Source organism: Nothobranchius furzeri, chromosome 2, assembly GCF_043380555.1.
Source record: "Nothobranchius furzeri strain GRZ-AD chromosome 2, NfurGRZ-RIMD1, whole genome shotgun sequence".
NCBI classification, from domain to species: Eukaryota; Metazoa; Chordata; class Actinopteri; order Cyprinodontiformes; family Nothobranchiidae; genus Nothobranchius; species Nothobranchius furzeri.
In genome coordinates this window covers 73,240,075-73,256,418 of record NC_091742.1, presented here as the reverse complement: position 1 = coordinate 73,256,418, position 16,344 = coordinate 73,240,075, and the positions used below count along the sequence as shown (strand labels likewise).

The 16,344-nt window shown below is 41.0% G+C and overlaps 1 protein-coding gene across 4 annotated transcripts in view; it reads right to left on the bottom strand.

Annotated features, from left to right (window-relative positions):
• Positions 1-16,344, bottom strand: part of adamtsl3 (ADAMTS-like 3) — a 193,177-nt gene that overhangs the window by 72,046 nt on the left and 104,787 nt on the right. The window contains exon 1 of one of the 4 annotated variants that reach the window (XM_015946511.3): positions 454-13,464. The exons of the other annotated variants lie outside the window; for them this stretch is intronic. Coding sequence (XP_015801997.3) covers positions 454-501 — 48 coding nt within the window. The 5' untranslated portion in view covers positions 502-13,464. Of the gene's footprint in view, positions 1-453; positions 13,465-16,344 lie in introns of those variants that run through there. 4 annotated transcript variants of the gene reach the window in all.

Sequence of the window (16,344 nt, the reverse complement as noted above, 5' to 3'; positions counted from 1 at the left end):
TGTTACACTGTGACAGACAGGCTTTAATTGAGACACCTGTCAGCAGCTGAGACTTTCCCCTTAAAGATGGAAAACTCCTCAACAAGCAAAAGGAAACCTGACGCTGGTGCCTTCTCCTGCAGACGGGGTAAATATACAAACCATATCCTTTTTTAGTCAGAGAGAGACATACGATATCCACACATCTGCTGAATCCTTTGTCACGAGCTACACAAGTAACTGTCACACCACAAGGAAGTCCCTGTAATGTAATGGGGAGCCCTAAGAGCAGGAAAATATACGCTACTTGCACACATGGATCTAAAAATAGCTGAGGTGAATGACGTTTTTCTTTTTGCAGATGCAAAAAACACATTTATTTTTAACAGTTCAGCTGAAAAAGCTCATAAAACGCATTTGGAAGTTTGGAGAAAAGTTAAGTGAAGAAATTAAACAACTAAACCCTTTTTGTACCAGAATAAGAAGAGCTGTCAGCAGAAGCTTCCAAGATGAGAATTCCATGATGCCTCGCTGTTCCCAGGTCTGTTTCCAAGTCCGGTGCCTGTTGCCCTCCCTCACTCTGCGCCCTGCCTGCACCACCGGCAGTCTCCTTTCTGACTTTCTGCAGCTCTTCCTCAGGAGTTAACATGTGGAACTGGATGGAGGGAGGGGACTGAGTGTGTGTGTGCTGTGCATAGAGCTGGGGGGTGATCCGGGCTACACAACGCCTTGGTTCTGGCACACACACAGCCAATCAGTAAATAGGCCAAAAAGGTCTCAGTCAAGCGTGCTAATCCAAACAAGGAGCTGGTTGAGCTGCAGCTTCGTAACTTCACACGTTTTCTGTCAGACAGTGGGAATAATGGCTCAGCTATACACCAATTTTCTTCTTTCCGCTTCTTTTTAAATCATCTAAGATTTCGGTCTCACATTCCTGCTCTTTTAAAAAAAATCTTTCAGTTTGCTTTCTCTCTCGTTTTGTTTCTTTTATCCAAAAACAATCATATTGTGGTTTCTTCACAAACAGGCATCCATATCAATGCACGGGAAATGATGGATTTGGCATCATGACTCTGTCTACAAATCCGGAGTGTTTTTGTCTCCATCATGGAGTTATGTGTGAGAGTCCTATGTAAATCAAATATCATGCTCTGGTCACTGAAGCTATCAGACTTATTTCCCGTTCCATTTGAGGTGAAGGTCTACTTCAATAGGTCCTTTCATAACATCTGGCACTTTGAGCCAGAGAGAACATTTATGGTGTGAAGGTTGGGAATAAACCAGGTGAACCCTAGAGGGACTGAATCCTCTGCCTGTTAGGGGAAAAAGACCAATAATAATCATTTTAAAAATACTATTCACAATTAACAGCTCCTGGAACTGAGGGAATTTACTATACACCACCTGGATTTCCAGGTTTTCCAAGGTATATTATTCTCTTGAGTCATTCTACCCATCAATAGATTGAATATATTGGATAATGATTATAAAGAATGTGGTTGTACCAACATAAATGTCTGAGACAAGGTCTCTGTCATAATCAGCAAACCAACGAGATAAACTGCATAAATTACTGAAAGGACTGAGCGCAAACCCAGCAGCCTTTAGTCCCCTTTGCCCATAGTACACACATATTATGATCCATTCTGATCATTTGTGCAAATAATTATATACATTGGGTTGTGTGCAAGCACCTTTCTGTACTTGTTATGCTAGCCTGAGTGCTAGAAACGTGAGACAATGTTGATACACTGAAATATCACGATATTTTGTGTTATGAAACTGAAGTGATATTTAAAAGCAGAGCATCTTTTATTCAGAAATGTTACTGCTTTGTTTTTGTGTGGTGCAATTCTAACTCCAGCTGCTAGGTGGCAGCACTTTCGACCGTCTTCAATCTCCCAAAACAACTACATCTGGCACTGGATGTGTCTTGGAAGAATCTGGCCTGATTGGGCCCAGTATTAAAAATTGTTAATAACATCTGGCTTTTAGGATATATCGTATCATCTCCCTGTATTGTGATCGCATATCGTATCGCTAGATTCTTGCCAATGCACAAAACTAATAAGTGCTGTTACTTTTCATGATGTTAGTTTGGTCACTGAGAAATGTAACCTAAATTAGGTTGAAAGGTAGTTCCCAAAATATAACACCAACATTCACTGATCTGCACATTCACCGAGCTTTACACCATAATGTTCTTTCACTATAAGGAAGGGAAATCACCAGACTTTTGCACTTTGTCTGAAAGGTTTCTGTCCTATGAGCTTGTTTTCAGAATGCTAGGTTGCATTCTGGAGCACAAAGTTCCTTCACATGTGCCAAAAACAGGTATTAGCTAGAAATCAGACACCTTAAAACTTAAATGCTCTTAATGGGTAAAAAAAATTGCAAAATGTGTGGGACTAAAAACCTCTAACTACTGTTACAAATCACTGGTAAGATGTTTGGTGATGTTTGTGCGTTTCTTTGAGTAAAAACATCTGCTAAATAAATAAACCCAATATTCTCTTACAAAGACTTGAACATGTTGTAGGGATCAAAGGAACAGCACTAGACTGGTTTGATTTCAGTTTTCAAGTAAATGAAAAATCTTCAAACTCTAGGGCAGTGTTTCCCAAAGTCCCGTCCTCAGGACTCCCTGTCCTGCATGTTTTCCATGTCTCTGTTTCAGCACACCTGATTTGCATTTGCATTGCATTGCCTCCTCAGGAAGACAATGAGTGTGCAGATGCCTTTTAATCACTCAATCATTTAGGTCAGGTGTGTGTGGTATCAGGGAAACACTGGTGTTTGAAAGGATACCATGGAAAACATGTACAGCAGGGAGTCCTGAGGACTGGGATTGAGATGCACTGCTATAGGGTTACTTGTGGGGTACTACAGGGTTCAATGCTTGGACCCATTGTTTTTACCATATAAACATATATGCTTCCAATTGGTAAAATCATTAACCCCCAGAGACCCAAATTTAGAAAGCAACTGCAAAATCTTTTTTTTAACCTTTCACATGTTATTCTAGGAGGCCAGATAAACGGGCCTATTTACACATTTTAACAGCCAATAGTGTTGCAGAACTGAACAATAGGACCTATTAGCAATGTAAATGTGGTTTCAAAAAGAAAAAAAATGGGGAAGGTTTATTTTTGTAGACTTAAATCTGATGTTGTAATATTACAACCATGGGTCTCTGGGGGTTAAACAGCATGGGATAAACTTCCTCTCTTATGCTGACGATACTCAGTTATATTTATCCATAAACCCTGATGAACCTAATCGGTTACAGGCTTGTCTTGACAGAAAAAAGCTGGATGACTCAAAACTTTCTGCTCTTCAATCCAGACAAGACTGAGGTTTATCTTGCTGTAATTTGGTGTTATAAAAATTCTAATAATAATAAACATGTGCTCCAATATGGCTTATGGTATTGCAGAAGTTGCAACTGGCCTAAGTTAAAATTATGCATGACTGAATGCAAAAACTCTACTTGAAACAGGATATTTAAAATAAAGAATGCAAAACAAAATGATTGCTCACTATTGGCTGGCTGCAGTATGTAATTTAAGCCTCACCCCCTCTATGGAACAAAAAGAACATTTTCTGGACTAGAAAATACAATTACAATCCTTTTCTCCAGGTGTTAATCACTTCTTACCTTGCATCTTGTATGTTCAAATGTATTTCTTTATACACATGGTTGTAATTGGTTACTTGTAACCAATACCACTATAATTGTGTACAGATGAGTATCAATGAGACTTTTAGCTTTAGCTCCACCAAAACCTTTTCCAAATTGCCTGCATAGGATATCATGGTTCCTTTTCTGTATAACAGAAGCAGACAGGGGTGTTTTTTTCTTTGCAGTAGCTGTTTGGCGCCAAACTTCCGGTGCTCCTGGATGGGTCTTATAAGTCTTTTATTGAGGAATTCAGACCAAACAATAAAAAAAAGTTCATAAAGTAAATTCTACACCAACAATAAATAAATGAATAAATAACTGTTCTATTCAGTAAAGATTGTGAGGAATGTGTGACAGTGTCAACCAATCCAATTATATTTTTAAAACCTATACCCATACCCTGCTGCTGACAGTACAATGCTCAGTCTGTTAGAGCTACTCCAGGAGGGTGTATGCTAAATGTGCAAATAGGGGAAGTTTCAAAAACATACTTGAGCACACAACTTTTGACTTAACATTGACGTTTCTTGCGGTGTCGGCAGTGAAGGACATGGCCATTTTCACAAGCAGGTCATACAACCCCTGCTTGTCTTAATCCAAAACCTTCTGATGTTTACTTTCAGAGGAAATCCTTCTCACATTTGCAAATGTATGACTACAGAAAATAAATTATGGTATGGGTGGTGTGGCCCAAGTTTAAAACCAAACATCCAGGGAGGAAATTAACACTGTCTGATTGACAGCAGCATGGACTCGGTTCTTTAGCACAACACAAATAATCCAGGATGATGATGAGGTGAGAAAAAATATGACACAACATAATCTGTTGGTTTTTCTTTCCTACAGCAAGGAAGGTGAAGTAATCAGGCTGCTGGAGAGCTAGACTGTGCAGAGGATCTGCTAAAGTGACTGCTCCAGTGAATATTCTCCCTTTTATCACCCAGGACCATAGTGGGTTGGTCATCAGCTACAAAAACATCCAAACTCCAAACTGATCTCTAAGAGCTGAGAGCAGATGTCAGAGGATACACAGGTTGTGAACAAACCCCCTGTTTAGTCAGATGGTCTAAAGCTCTTTAATTTGAGGTCAACTGAAACAATGTTTATCCAGATGACGGTCATTTTCCTTTACAGTTTACTTAAGTTTTCTCTTCAAAGTAAATGTGGCTAACCTGTTAGTTTGTGTGGGACTTAAGTGTCAGTTAGCTGTTGGGGGATGATGCTGGTGTTTAACATAGAGCGGTGGTGTCCAATCCCATCTCTAGAGCCACTATCCCGCAGGGTTTAATGTTTTCCTGCTCCAACACAACCAACTCAATGGTTGGATTATCGGATTACCATCTGTAGATACCAGATAATCACCAGGGGTCTCATTTATCAAACATTGTGTAGAATCCTTATTAAAACCGTACTCAAAAAAAAAAGTACTCACGCCAATAAGGTTTGTGATCTATCAAACATGGAGTACGCACAGCTGCACGCAATCTCCGCTTCATAAATCAGAGACTAACGAGAAAGTGTCTCAGCTTCTTTTTAGTCACATCCCGCCCTCACCACGCCCACTTACTGCCATAAATGGTCAATGCAAAGTGCCTTATGTACAGTATATACATAAGCCGGCTTGTTGCAGCATTTCAACCACGACCGCATATCAAGGAAGCGCTATTTCATGAGCAGAAGTTGAGGTACTTGTGGGTGAGGTGGAGAAATGAAAGGAAGTACTTTTGCAAAACAAGAGAAAATCCACGGAGTGGCACAGCGTTGCTGAAGTCGTCAATGTTGTGAATTCTTCAGAGAGATCTGTGGTGGATATAAAAAAATGGTCCAATCAGGATTCGATCTCCAGACTCCCAGGTGAAAGTCTTGCGCACTAACCAGTCAGCCAAAAGGAAATCTCCCTTGTCCAAGTAGCCAGGGCGTATGATCAATCGGCTCACGGTGACAGGACACACACTGTCACAGATGCATGACATTCTGTCTCAATCTGTCCCCCTGCTGATATTCTGCATTCCGTATTCTGCACTTCAGGCTGTGTGCGTGTGCGTGTGCGTGTGTGTATGAGTATGCGCGCATGTGTGTGTGTGTGTGCACGTGCATGTGTGGGGTCTTGTTGTGTGTGAAAACAAAGCGGTACAAGTGATAATGCTGCAGATTTTCATAATTTTATCCTTCTCAGCAGCAGCACTGCAGGTGCTCTCCATGCCCAAAATGTGCGTAAGCCAGGTCCTTAGTCTACTTAAAGTTGCGCACATTTTCCACTAAGTTTTCTTTAATAAATCCCAAAGTTTGCGTGGAAAGTTGCTTTCGCAGTTTTCCGACCCCGTTTTGTGCGTAAGCAAGCTTGATAAATGAGGCCCCTGTTGTGTTGAAGCAGAAATACAGTCTAAAACAGGCATGGCCAAAGTACCTGAGGGCCACTTACAGCAGGGGTATTAAATTCCCAGCCTGGACGGCCAGGAGCCAGCATGTTTTAGTGGTTTCACTGCTCCAACACACTTGATTCAGTGGTTGAATCACCTGTGCAGCAGCTCATCAGGCTCTCCAGAAGCCTGTTAATAACCTGCTGACTGAAATCCGGTGGGTCAAAACAGGGAAAACAATAAAACATGTAGGATAGCGGCCCTCGAGAACCGGAGACTGACACCTGTGCTGTAGAGTAAAACTGCTCTAGCATGTAATGGCACCTGTGTCAACCATTCTGTCTGCTTCTACAGCCAGGACGGGACAGCTTTAAAAAAATGATAAAAAAGGGATGCTCGATATTTGCTGTTTTACTGACATTATTTTCCTGATATTGTCTGACTCTTAATTTACGATACCAATATAAACCAATACCGATAAATGCTGTGTCCCCATGATAAAAATCCTTTAGGTTACTAACATCATGTATCTTCCACCATGCATGCTTAAACATTATCTGTGCAAAATGGCAACTACTTTAAAATTAGTAATAGAAAAAGTGCCATGCTTATTTTGTCTCCAACAGCAGCTGAATCTCATTCTCCCTAAGTGCAACGCTAAGATGTGTGTATTAGTCAGTAATGTTTTTCCTTTTTTCTGTGTATTGCATCTACGATGATGAAACATTTATAAAGACCTTCAGAAAAGAAAATCATGGGTGAAGATTCTTGTTATTGTTTTAGCCTTTTGTTAGCTGTTAGCTACATGTAGCTAGGTGCTGTGTGGACAGCGTACGTTCAGTACACAGAGCAAATTTCTTCTTCACAACTTGTGCCAAATAAACTAAAATATCAGATCTGTCATATTTTAGACATTTCGAGAGAGGAAAGTAGATGGCTTGATGTATAATATGTGTATATTATGTAAGTGTTGGGTCATTAAAAGACTGAAAATCGATGTCAATATTTTCCAATATTACATTTTAATACCAATATCAGGTGATATTAATAGTAGAACAATAATATCAGTCATCCTTGATAAAAATGTAAAATTTCAAGCTGATACAAACATTTAGAATATACCTTGGTGAGAAAAAAATTACAGCAACAGGAAAAGTTTAGGAATGGCATACACAGAATTTGACAGTAAACAAGTATAAATATAACACACCGTTAGCCTAAAACCTAGACTGTCAGTAGCCAAAGCTAAATGATCTAGCCACGCTCCACTGGAACCTCCGCAGCCCCAGCCAGCTTGGTGGCTGGCCAATGGCAGCACTCTCAGTTTGGGGGACAGGATGTTACTGCAAATGAGCAAAGTAAAGATGGCGATGGCTCCTTAGAAACGGCTTTGGCAACAACTCTGGACTATTTAGACATGGGCTTTTCTTTGAGTCAAGAGCAGATTGAGGTACTTAAAGCTTCTTTCTGGAGTATTTCTCTTATCCGATGGCACCATCTAGTGGCTGACAAGCATATCACACACATTCTGTAGCTGACAAACAGAGCTGAAACATGTTATTTCACGAGTATTATTGTCATGTAGTTGTGTTCTCATAGATTTATATTTTAGAGACTTACTTGTCCGTAAAAAGTTAATCAACTCTGCATCAGCTGAGGTATTCCTTAAATTTGAAGCATCTAAGCAGTAGTCTAACGCTATTGGTTAGTTCTGGTGGGCGCTCAGTTTCCTATTGCACGGAGCTCTGCGGGGCAGAGGATGTGCTTAGCAAGAAAAATAAAAAAGTCGTATTGCTTACATTTTATCACATTACATGATGAGACAATCACTTTTACAGATTTCTCAAAAATCATACATCATTTCTGAAATGGGAAAACTCCAGAAAGCAGCTTTAAACCCTTTAGGTAGAAAAAGGATGTATTTGTGTTCTTCAATAGTGTGTGGTGGACTGCCCCATTGAGTGACATCTGTAGAGGCGAGTATGTCCCGTTATTTGTTGTTCGATAGCATGTAGAGACGGTCTGAAAAAACAACAGTCATGGGCCGGGATCTACATATGGGTTGTGGCCAGAATATATATTCATATCTATAGGACGGCTTGCCAGGCTGATACACTGTGGCTTTAAAAAAGCAAAGGAAAGACAATCTGTATAATAAAATTGAATCCTGGATCCCACTACAAGTTCTAATTTTGTTGTGATTCATACAAATATTGTCCAATGTTGTAAGTTTTGCTAATTCTGGCAAACATAATTTGACATTCCTTCAGAAAATGTTCCCAGCTACACAGGAAGTGCTACAGCTAGCTGGTGCCATTAGTTAAAGGTTTTCTTTAAATGATTAAGTAACATTGACCTGAAGGCAACTATAAGTGTTTGCAGAAACAATGGAGTAGGAATAAGATGCCTTCAGCTTTTGGCTCAAAGTTTGAGAAACAAGACTAAATGTAGCATCAAACAAGGCTAGAAAAGCTCTCTCATGCCCAACGGTTTAACTTCTTCCAAGTCTACTTCTTTATGTTTGACTAAATGTTTAAATGTTTGCCACGTTAAGTGACGACCTGAGTTAACAGTCCCAGAGTTCTCAGAGTGAAAGTCAAATGAAGCTAAAGTTACCTGGAGCTGACATTAAGATGCACTGGAGAGGCTGAAACGGTGGTTCCCACGCAGACTTGACATGATCCAAGAGGGTTAGCCTCCCGCCTCCCCCACAGACGGCCTACATGTGTTCCAGTCATGATTTACACCAAAGTCATTGTTTAAAAAGCTTACTGGGTCACAGCATTAAATGTTTTACCAGGATCAGGATTTTTACGAGATGCAGCTGAAAATCAAGGACACTTCCCCAACCCAGAGAACGAGGGATTAAAATAAAGATGTAACTCTGACGACCGGTGAAAATGAATTCAGGCCAGATGGAAGGAACCTAAAACAAGCAGTTTAAAGACAAGCTTTAAAAATAATTACCAAATATGTTTTTATTATGTATTGTGGCACAATTATTCTATCATTCTGATTGTGTAGGAGAGGTGTTCCGTTGGATAGTTGCATTTTTGAAGTTATTTCAGTATTTGCTGTCAGTAATTTGTGTGCAGGAAATAGAGCAATGTACTTTCAGGTGGCAACAAGGAAAATTCATCCATTAAACTTAATTTGTACTAATCTGCAGAAAAGATACATATTCTACATGAATGTTGAGCACTTAGCCAAGTGAAGCAGTTGGTTGCCACTGCTGCGTTAGAGCAAAAGTCCTTGGTTTCATTCCCGCCTTTTCCCTGCCGTATTCTCCCATAGTCCAAAAACATGCAAGCTAATTTAATGGGTGATCCTCCATTGAGCCCAGGTGGATGTCTGACTTAAGGTGGCCTTGGACTGGTGACCAGATCAGAGTTTAGCCAGCATCTCACCTCATGACGGCTGGAAGTAAGAAAGAGGATGGAAACTGTGTTTCTCAAGCCCATCAGGAGCTCTTGTATTTGTGACATCATTGAGATAAAGTGAGAGAAATGGTAGAAAAGCCAGTAAAAATGTCTAAATTTGTGTTTTAATTTTTAAGGAACAAAGATGATCTGTTTTAGTCATTGAATAAATTGTGGAAGTCTTAGTTTATTGATGTGTAGCCTTTACCCATTTTTATAGGGCTGTTTTGTGTTGTTTTTATCTGTTTTCCGAGTGATTTTTTAATATTTGTCTTTTATCTATTTATTCTGGATTGTATTTTTTTACTTGTGTTAAAAGTGCAGTAGTGATGGGATTTATAGCTCTTTCATGGAGCCGTTCATTAGTCGGTCGTTTACCTCAAAGCTGGCTCCTTTGAACGAAGTGAAGCCAAGAGTGTGTGTGTGTGTGTGTGTGTGGGGGGGGGGGGGGGGTAATCAAGAGCAACGTCTTCCTGCGGTGTCCGTGAGGGCGCACGGGATTGGTTATCTATAATCACGTGTTTATATACATATCTATGGTTCCTCCTCCTACGACCGTCACAGCAGTGGGTGGGGCTTGAGCGGGTGAGTTTGACCGACTTCCAGGGAGGTTTTGTTAAGATGAACGGCTCTCTGCAGGGACTCGGCTCTCATCATTTACTTTGAAAACCCGTTCAAAAGATTCGATTCGTTCGTGAACGTCACATCACTACAGTGCAGTATGTAAGAATATAGTGAGAATTTTAGAGTGAGAAAATCCCAAAAGAGTCTAATGTTTCTGTCATTTTGGAAGGAAGGTAATGCTGAAACGTATCCAGCTGGCTGCGGTGATAGTCAGTTTTTGTCGTTTCAAAACAAAGGAAGGGGGATGTAACCACTGTTTACCCTCAGTGAGTGTGTGGTTGCCGTGTCTCTTGTGAGCTAATACTGCAGCACTGACAATGGTAATTTGACGACGGTTGGCAAAAACCTCCAGAGTTGTTTAAAGGGGTTGCAGTAACCACATTTTACCACAGGATGTCATCTTTACTTCATTTCTACATAAAGCACCTTTAAATAAACCATTGTTTTACTCATTTTTAAAAATGGTCTTTCACTCTGAGTTTAACATACAGGCTGGACATGAAAATGGTCTTCTACACCTATCTCTTGCATTAGCTTCTGATTTAAAATAGATGGAAAAACACTTCAGATTCATAACAGATCTACGTCACACTGTCACTTAACATTCATGGACTCACCCAACTTGACACATAACGAGGAAGACTGTCGTTGGTTTAGCATCCAGGAAACAGAAGACAACGTCTCGACTAGTAGAAGCTAACTGTTAGCATTAGCAACTTCACCACACAGCAGAACTCCTTCAGGCTTGTGTTATTTATGGGGATTAAACATCAATGTTGCAAAGCAAATAGAGTCAGTGGTAGAGTTGTGTTGCTGTTAGCCAATCAGAGGCAAGTGTCAGGAATTAGGACTCTAAAACCTGCTGTCTAAAGCTACTTTCTCCTCTGGCTTACTTCTACATCCTCTAATAGGGGCATTTGAGTTTTTTTCCCCCTGAGTACAACTTACAAGGCATTCATTCCTAAATAAGTAGGATTGGACTGGAACTTCTTTCTAAAGAAAAATTTCACACAGTTCTAAAACCTTCTAATGCCTATAACAAATTTAAAAAAATGGAAAAACCAAACTGAATAAACATCTATCTTGTTATGGTCCAGCAGCAGAAGTGAGAACACCAAAATAAAGCAGCTAAACCATTTAGAGATGATGAATTTGGGGGCAATCTGTCAGTTCTTGAAAATTTTTCGTCTGGCTGGAGTAGACACAAAGCTACAGACTATTTATTATTGATAAGGAGGACGTTAGATGGGTGCAAACGGGGCAATGTGTCTCACTTTGAATGGTAACTATGACTATTATAGTGTCATATTTCATAGTAAGTCTCTGAACCTTTTATAGTGACATAATGAGAAAGCCAGAAACCACAATGTTGTCCCACCTGAGCTGGAATGCTGCAGCCCACGGGGGCGACACGCAGAGTAATTAACAATCAATAGTGACATTTACTGCTTCCTCAAACTGCCGCTCATATATTCTCAGCATCCAGCTTTCCCCATTAGCAAATGTTTTAGCAGCTTTACTTAAACACTCACAGGCAAGCGCCATAAGGCTTTTATTTTTATTTTAATCCTACATGAACTCCACCACCTCTGTCCCAGTCCCCCACTTCCCCTCACTCATCATAGCAACTGCGACGTTTTAAAAGGGAAAGGACGGGGATAAATTAGCCACGTAAAGCTGCTGGAGTCAGTCAAAACTGGACCGCCATGGTGGGCTGCGAGGAAACGGGGAGCGTGGGACGTGCTTTCAAATGTGGGCACCTCCAAAGCACCAGGGAGTATTTATAGCTTGATCCCTTGTCCTTTAAAATAAAGATCGTACTGACGTATCACCTGGAAGTTATGGTTTCTGTCAAGAGTTTACACATGTTTTATAAAACTGTATCCAACTTGCAGTCATCAGTAAAGCCACAACTTTAAAAATGTTTCTTGGCTAAGTTATTAGTAATTACTATTTTACCTGTTGTCGATAGCTTCCTGAACAAACCTGTATTTATTTGACAAGCAGTTATAATTTCCTTAATAAAATCTAAAAGTGAACAGAATTAAATAAACATCTAAATTGTGACTTAATCAAATGGTCTCGGTAAGAAATGGCTGACAAGTAGCTTGAGCTCAATGATGACCTCGTATTTATGTTGGAGTAAAAAGGAAAATCCCCCATTTTCTGATGTGATTTATATAAGTGGGACTAATAAGACCCAAAGCAGTGACAAAATGAACTGATTACATTTCAAAAAGGAAAAATTGGGATAAAAAAATCAACAGTATGTTATTATTCTTGGCCACTGTTTTTTATCACATTAATATAGTTAATTCCAGGGAATAAAGTAAACACGGCTTCCTTTCAAAGGTTTAAAACACACATAGCAGCACATCCTGTCCCCTTCTGGAACTATGAAGCTAAACAGAAACATTTATCGTGCCTCTCATCCATCTTCTCTGTAAATGACTTCCTGTCTGAGGCCTTTTTTTCTTGTGCATTTTCAACATAAATTAGACTTTAGTTACATGAACGTTTTAATGACTGTTGTTGAGATAATCAAAACAGAGCATCAGCCTGCATGCTTCTGTCGTCTCATGGCTGTTGATGCTTCAAAGATGAGATAAAAAATGGTAATGTGCTTGAAAACCAGCAGCTCTACCGAGGCTTTAAGATACCGAGGCTTGGTTTATCCAGTGTGATTCTTAACACTGAAGAAAATGTTTCATCGTAAGAGAATCCCTGGAAAATCTTGGTTACCGAGTTTTACCAATGGGGCCACCCTGAACCTGTTAGATTGGCTTATCCACCTGTAGACTCGTCGTCGTATGCACAAGGAGCATGAAGGGTCTAGTGCTGAGTGAATCAGGTAGCAGGCCAAGGTACGAGCTTTGACAGACTGATCCCAGGGCACGAAAACTGAGTATTAGGACATCGCACATGCCCTGTCAGGCAGAGAGGGTTAGGGTTGAAGTTTTACTGGGCTTCTGAGAGAGTCGCATTTCTGCCACTAGGAAGACAACATTTGATTTTTGGTATTGTGACAGGGCTGCCTAGGTCACAGGTTGACCGACTGACTTTTTAGCCTGGCAAGCCATCATAAACATGTAAATATAGTCAGGCCATGACCCATCGACAGATCTCAGTCATGGGGTGGAATCTACAGCTGTCTTTCAAACTGTCTCCACATGCTAATGTCATCCAACCTGTTACCAAATGCTTTGGACATTCAGGTAAAGGAAGGAGAAGACTCTTCACCACCTGGTTGGATCTGAAAGCAGGGGGAAGATATCATGTAGACCAGATATGCCCAAACATACAGTGAGTATCTGCTGGGAACACCTAGTGGTAGAATCTGTCAAGATGGTCTTGAACTCCCACCTCTTGACTGAGCTTTGACCTTGTCCCAATGGCAGTGTGGGGGGGGGGGGGGGGGGGGGCACTGAGTCAGAATGAACGTCATTCCACTCTAATTGTTGAGATTGCTTAGGCAAGCTGCAGTGACAACGCTCCTTGCACACGCTGTGGTGGGAATCCTTGGTGTTCACAAATGGTTTAAGGGAGCCGCTCCACTGAAAAAGGATGTATACAAGACATGGCTGGTCCAATGATTGGTAGAGGCAGTAGACATGTACTGGAGGGGTATGTAGTGAGCAACAGAGGTAGATGCTGAGGCTAAGTCTGATGGCAACATAGAAGTTTGTAAGGACATATGAAAGACTATTGATCAGATCCAATAAAGCTTTGGCAAAACATCCAACACCTCCAGAGATGAAGGCAGCAACTCACTCAGATTGTTTAGTGGGAAGCAAAACCTTTGTGGTTGAGTTCCTTATTGTGGGGCTACCTCTGTGTTGGCTCACCTTCTGCAGGGAGAGAAGTAAAGATTGGGTGTACTGGAAGCTAGGTGGCACATGAAGGGGGACCTGGGTACCGGGATCTTTGGTGTCATAAACTGGCTTTATACGTTCATGACTTTTTTGCCGTCTTTAAATAAAAAATTATATAGCATCCAGTAATCTGAAGTAATTTCCAGAAATCAACACTGTGAAACTGAAGCTTTTTGGCTTTCAGGATAGCAGAACTGTAAATATGACGTTCATAATCATGTCAGCACACATGGCAACTTGGAAAATACAAGTAAAGACAGACTCATCGTGATCTCATGGAGCTCTAGAAAAGTGACGTTCAAAGCTGAAAAACAGGCGTTGTTGATTTGCAGACATGAAACAGGCTGTTTTGTTAACATCTTCTCTAATTGCAAAATGAGACAATAATTCAACCGCAGACACAGAAGAGCACCTCCGAAACGAAAGGCCCCTGGTTTGTCTCAGAGGCTTACCACTTATCATATCTGAGAGTGGGGTTGTTGCACTCACAGCAATCTGAAGCTGTTCTGTAGCCACAAAAGACACGTCTGTTCCGCTGCATGGGTTGCACACTACTAAGGTTACTGTTTTTTAACCCGAAAAATTAACTCACACCAGTAACATGTGTTTCTCATTGCTGAAGATGTATTGTGTGTTGTCTTTGGCTCTGAGATGATCAGAGAGAATGAGAGAAATATGATAAAAGGTGGTAACCCATGGAGCGTTCACTGAAGTCTGGCGCTTTTCACTTAGTTAAATAATGATACAATTGCACAGAGTCCAAAGGAGAGTCTTTGTTGAATCTTTGGTGTGACCTGCATCTGACCTACAAATATGAAACCCATCAGAGGAGAAATAGCACATTGTTTATATGATCTTCTGAAACTCCACAAATCATTTTTTGTTCAACATTGTAGACAACAAACTTTGCATTTGCAGATGAAGTACATTTAAATTCAATTCAATTCAAGTTTATTTAAATAGCGCCAAATCACGACAAGAGTCGTTTCAAGGCACTTCACACAGTAAACATTCTAATACAGGTCAGTTCATTAAGCCAATCAGAAAAAAGTTTCCTATATAAGGAACCCAGAATATTGCATCGAGTCACTGACTGGTGTCAGTGACTTTACAGCAATCCTCATACTAAGCAAGCAAATAGCGACTGTGGAGAGGAAAACTCCCTTTTACCAGGAAGATTCCTCCAGAGGATTCTGGCTCAGTATAAAGCCGAGCGTACACTGTGCGACTTTTTCCACTCGCAGCGTTCAGCTTCAGCTCAAACTGTACGACTTCCTCGCAGAGCAGATCTCACGAGTCGTGTGCTCACACTGTACGACCCAGTTCTCGCATGCGACCTGACTGCTCACACTGTACATCTGGTAGCAACACGTCGGCCCTAAAAAATATGCTAAAAATAGCAGTTTTTACTCAACACGTCAGACTTTTTTGTTTTGCCTGTTGTCCTTCGGGAGTGCTGCAGGAGGACACACAGGGATTTATGGGGGTTGGATGAGGAAAACGAAATAAAGAAAGTGAATCTGTGTTTTGTGATCAGTTTAATTTGACATGAACACGACAAACACGCTTTCTTGACAATCTTTGTGAGTAAAAAAAACGTGTAGAAACAAAAACGAACAACGTGTGTTATTAGGGAAATAGCGAGCGACCGGCGTTGACGCAGGATTGCGCATGCGCCGTGAGCGGTTCTGATACTTTTTTGGATCGTAGCTGCTCGCAGCTGCTCGCAGCTGCTCGCAGCGCCGCTTCAACAGTGCGATACCCTCACGAGGAACGAGCGAAATATTAAACACACCAGAAGTCCCTGCGACCTCACGACTGCTGATCGGCGGCTGGTCACGTGGTGTTAATCGCCTCTCGTAACCCCCTGTACACTACACGACCGCTCGGCGCAAAACTCGCCCCGATGTCGTGGCTTCTCGCACGACTGGAAAATCGGCTCAAAAAAGTGAAAAAGTTGCACAGTGTACGCCCGGCTTAAGCAGCCATCCTCCACGACTCACTGGGGATCAAGAAGACAGAGCAGAGAGGGAGAGAGAGAAAGACACACACACACACACACACACACACACACACACACACACACACACGCACGCACGCACGCACGCGCGCGCGCACACACCATATATACCAAGTAATGTTAATTACTGGATGGACTGATTTTCAATTTTGGATAGTTTGTCAAACTCTGACCTGCCAATTTACGTTTACGCCGATTTCAGCTTTTAAGAAAAGTAATTAACAACAAATAATGCATTGTTTTGCCTTTTATGACTTTAGAGTCCATTCATAGTGAAATATTTAACTCTTGTACTTTCTCTAGTTATTTTAAACATTTACCAGTAAACTTTAATTAGCTTTATGCTAAAAAAAAAGGTAGGCTGAAAGATGAGGGGAAGCACAGGTGT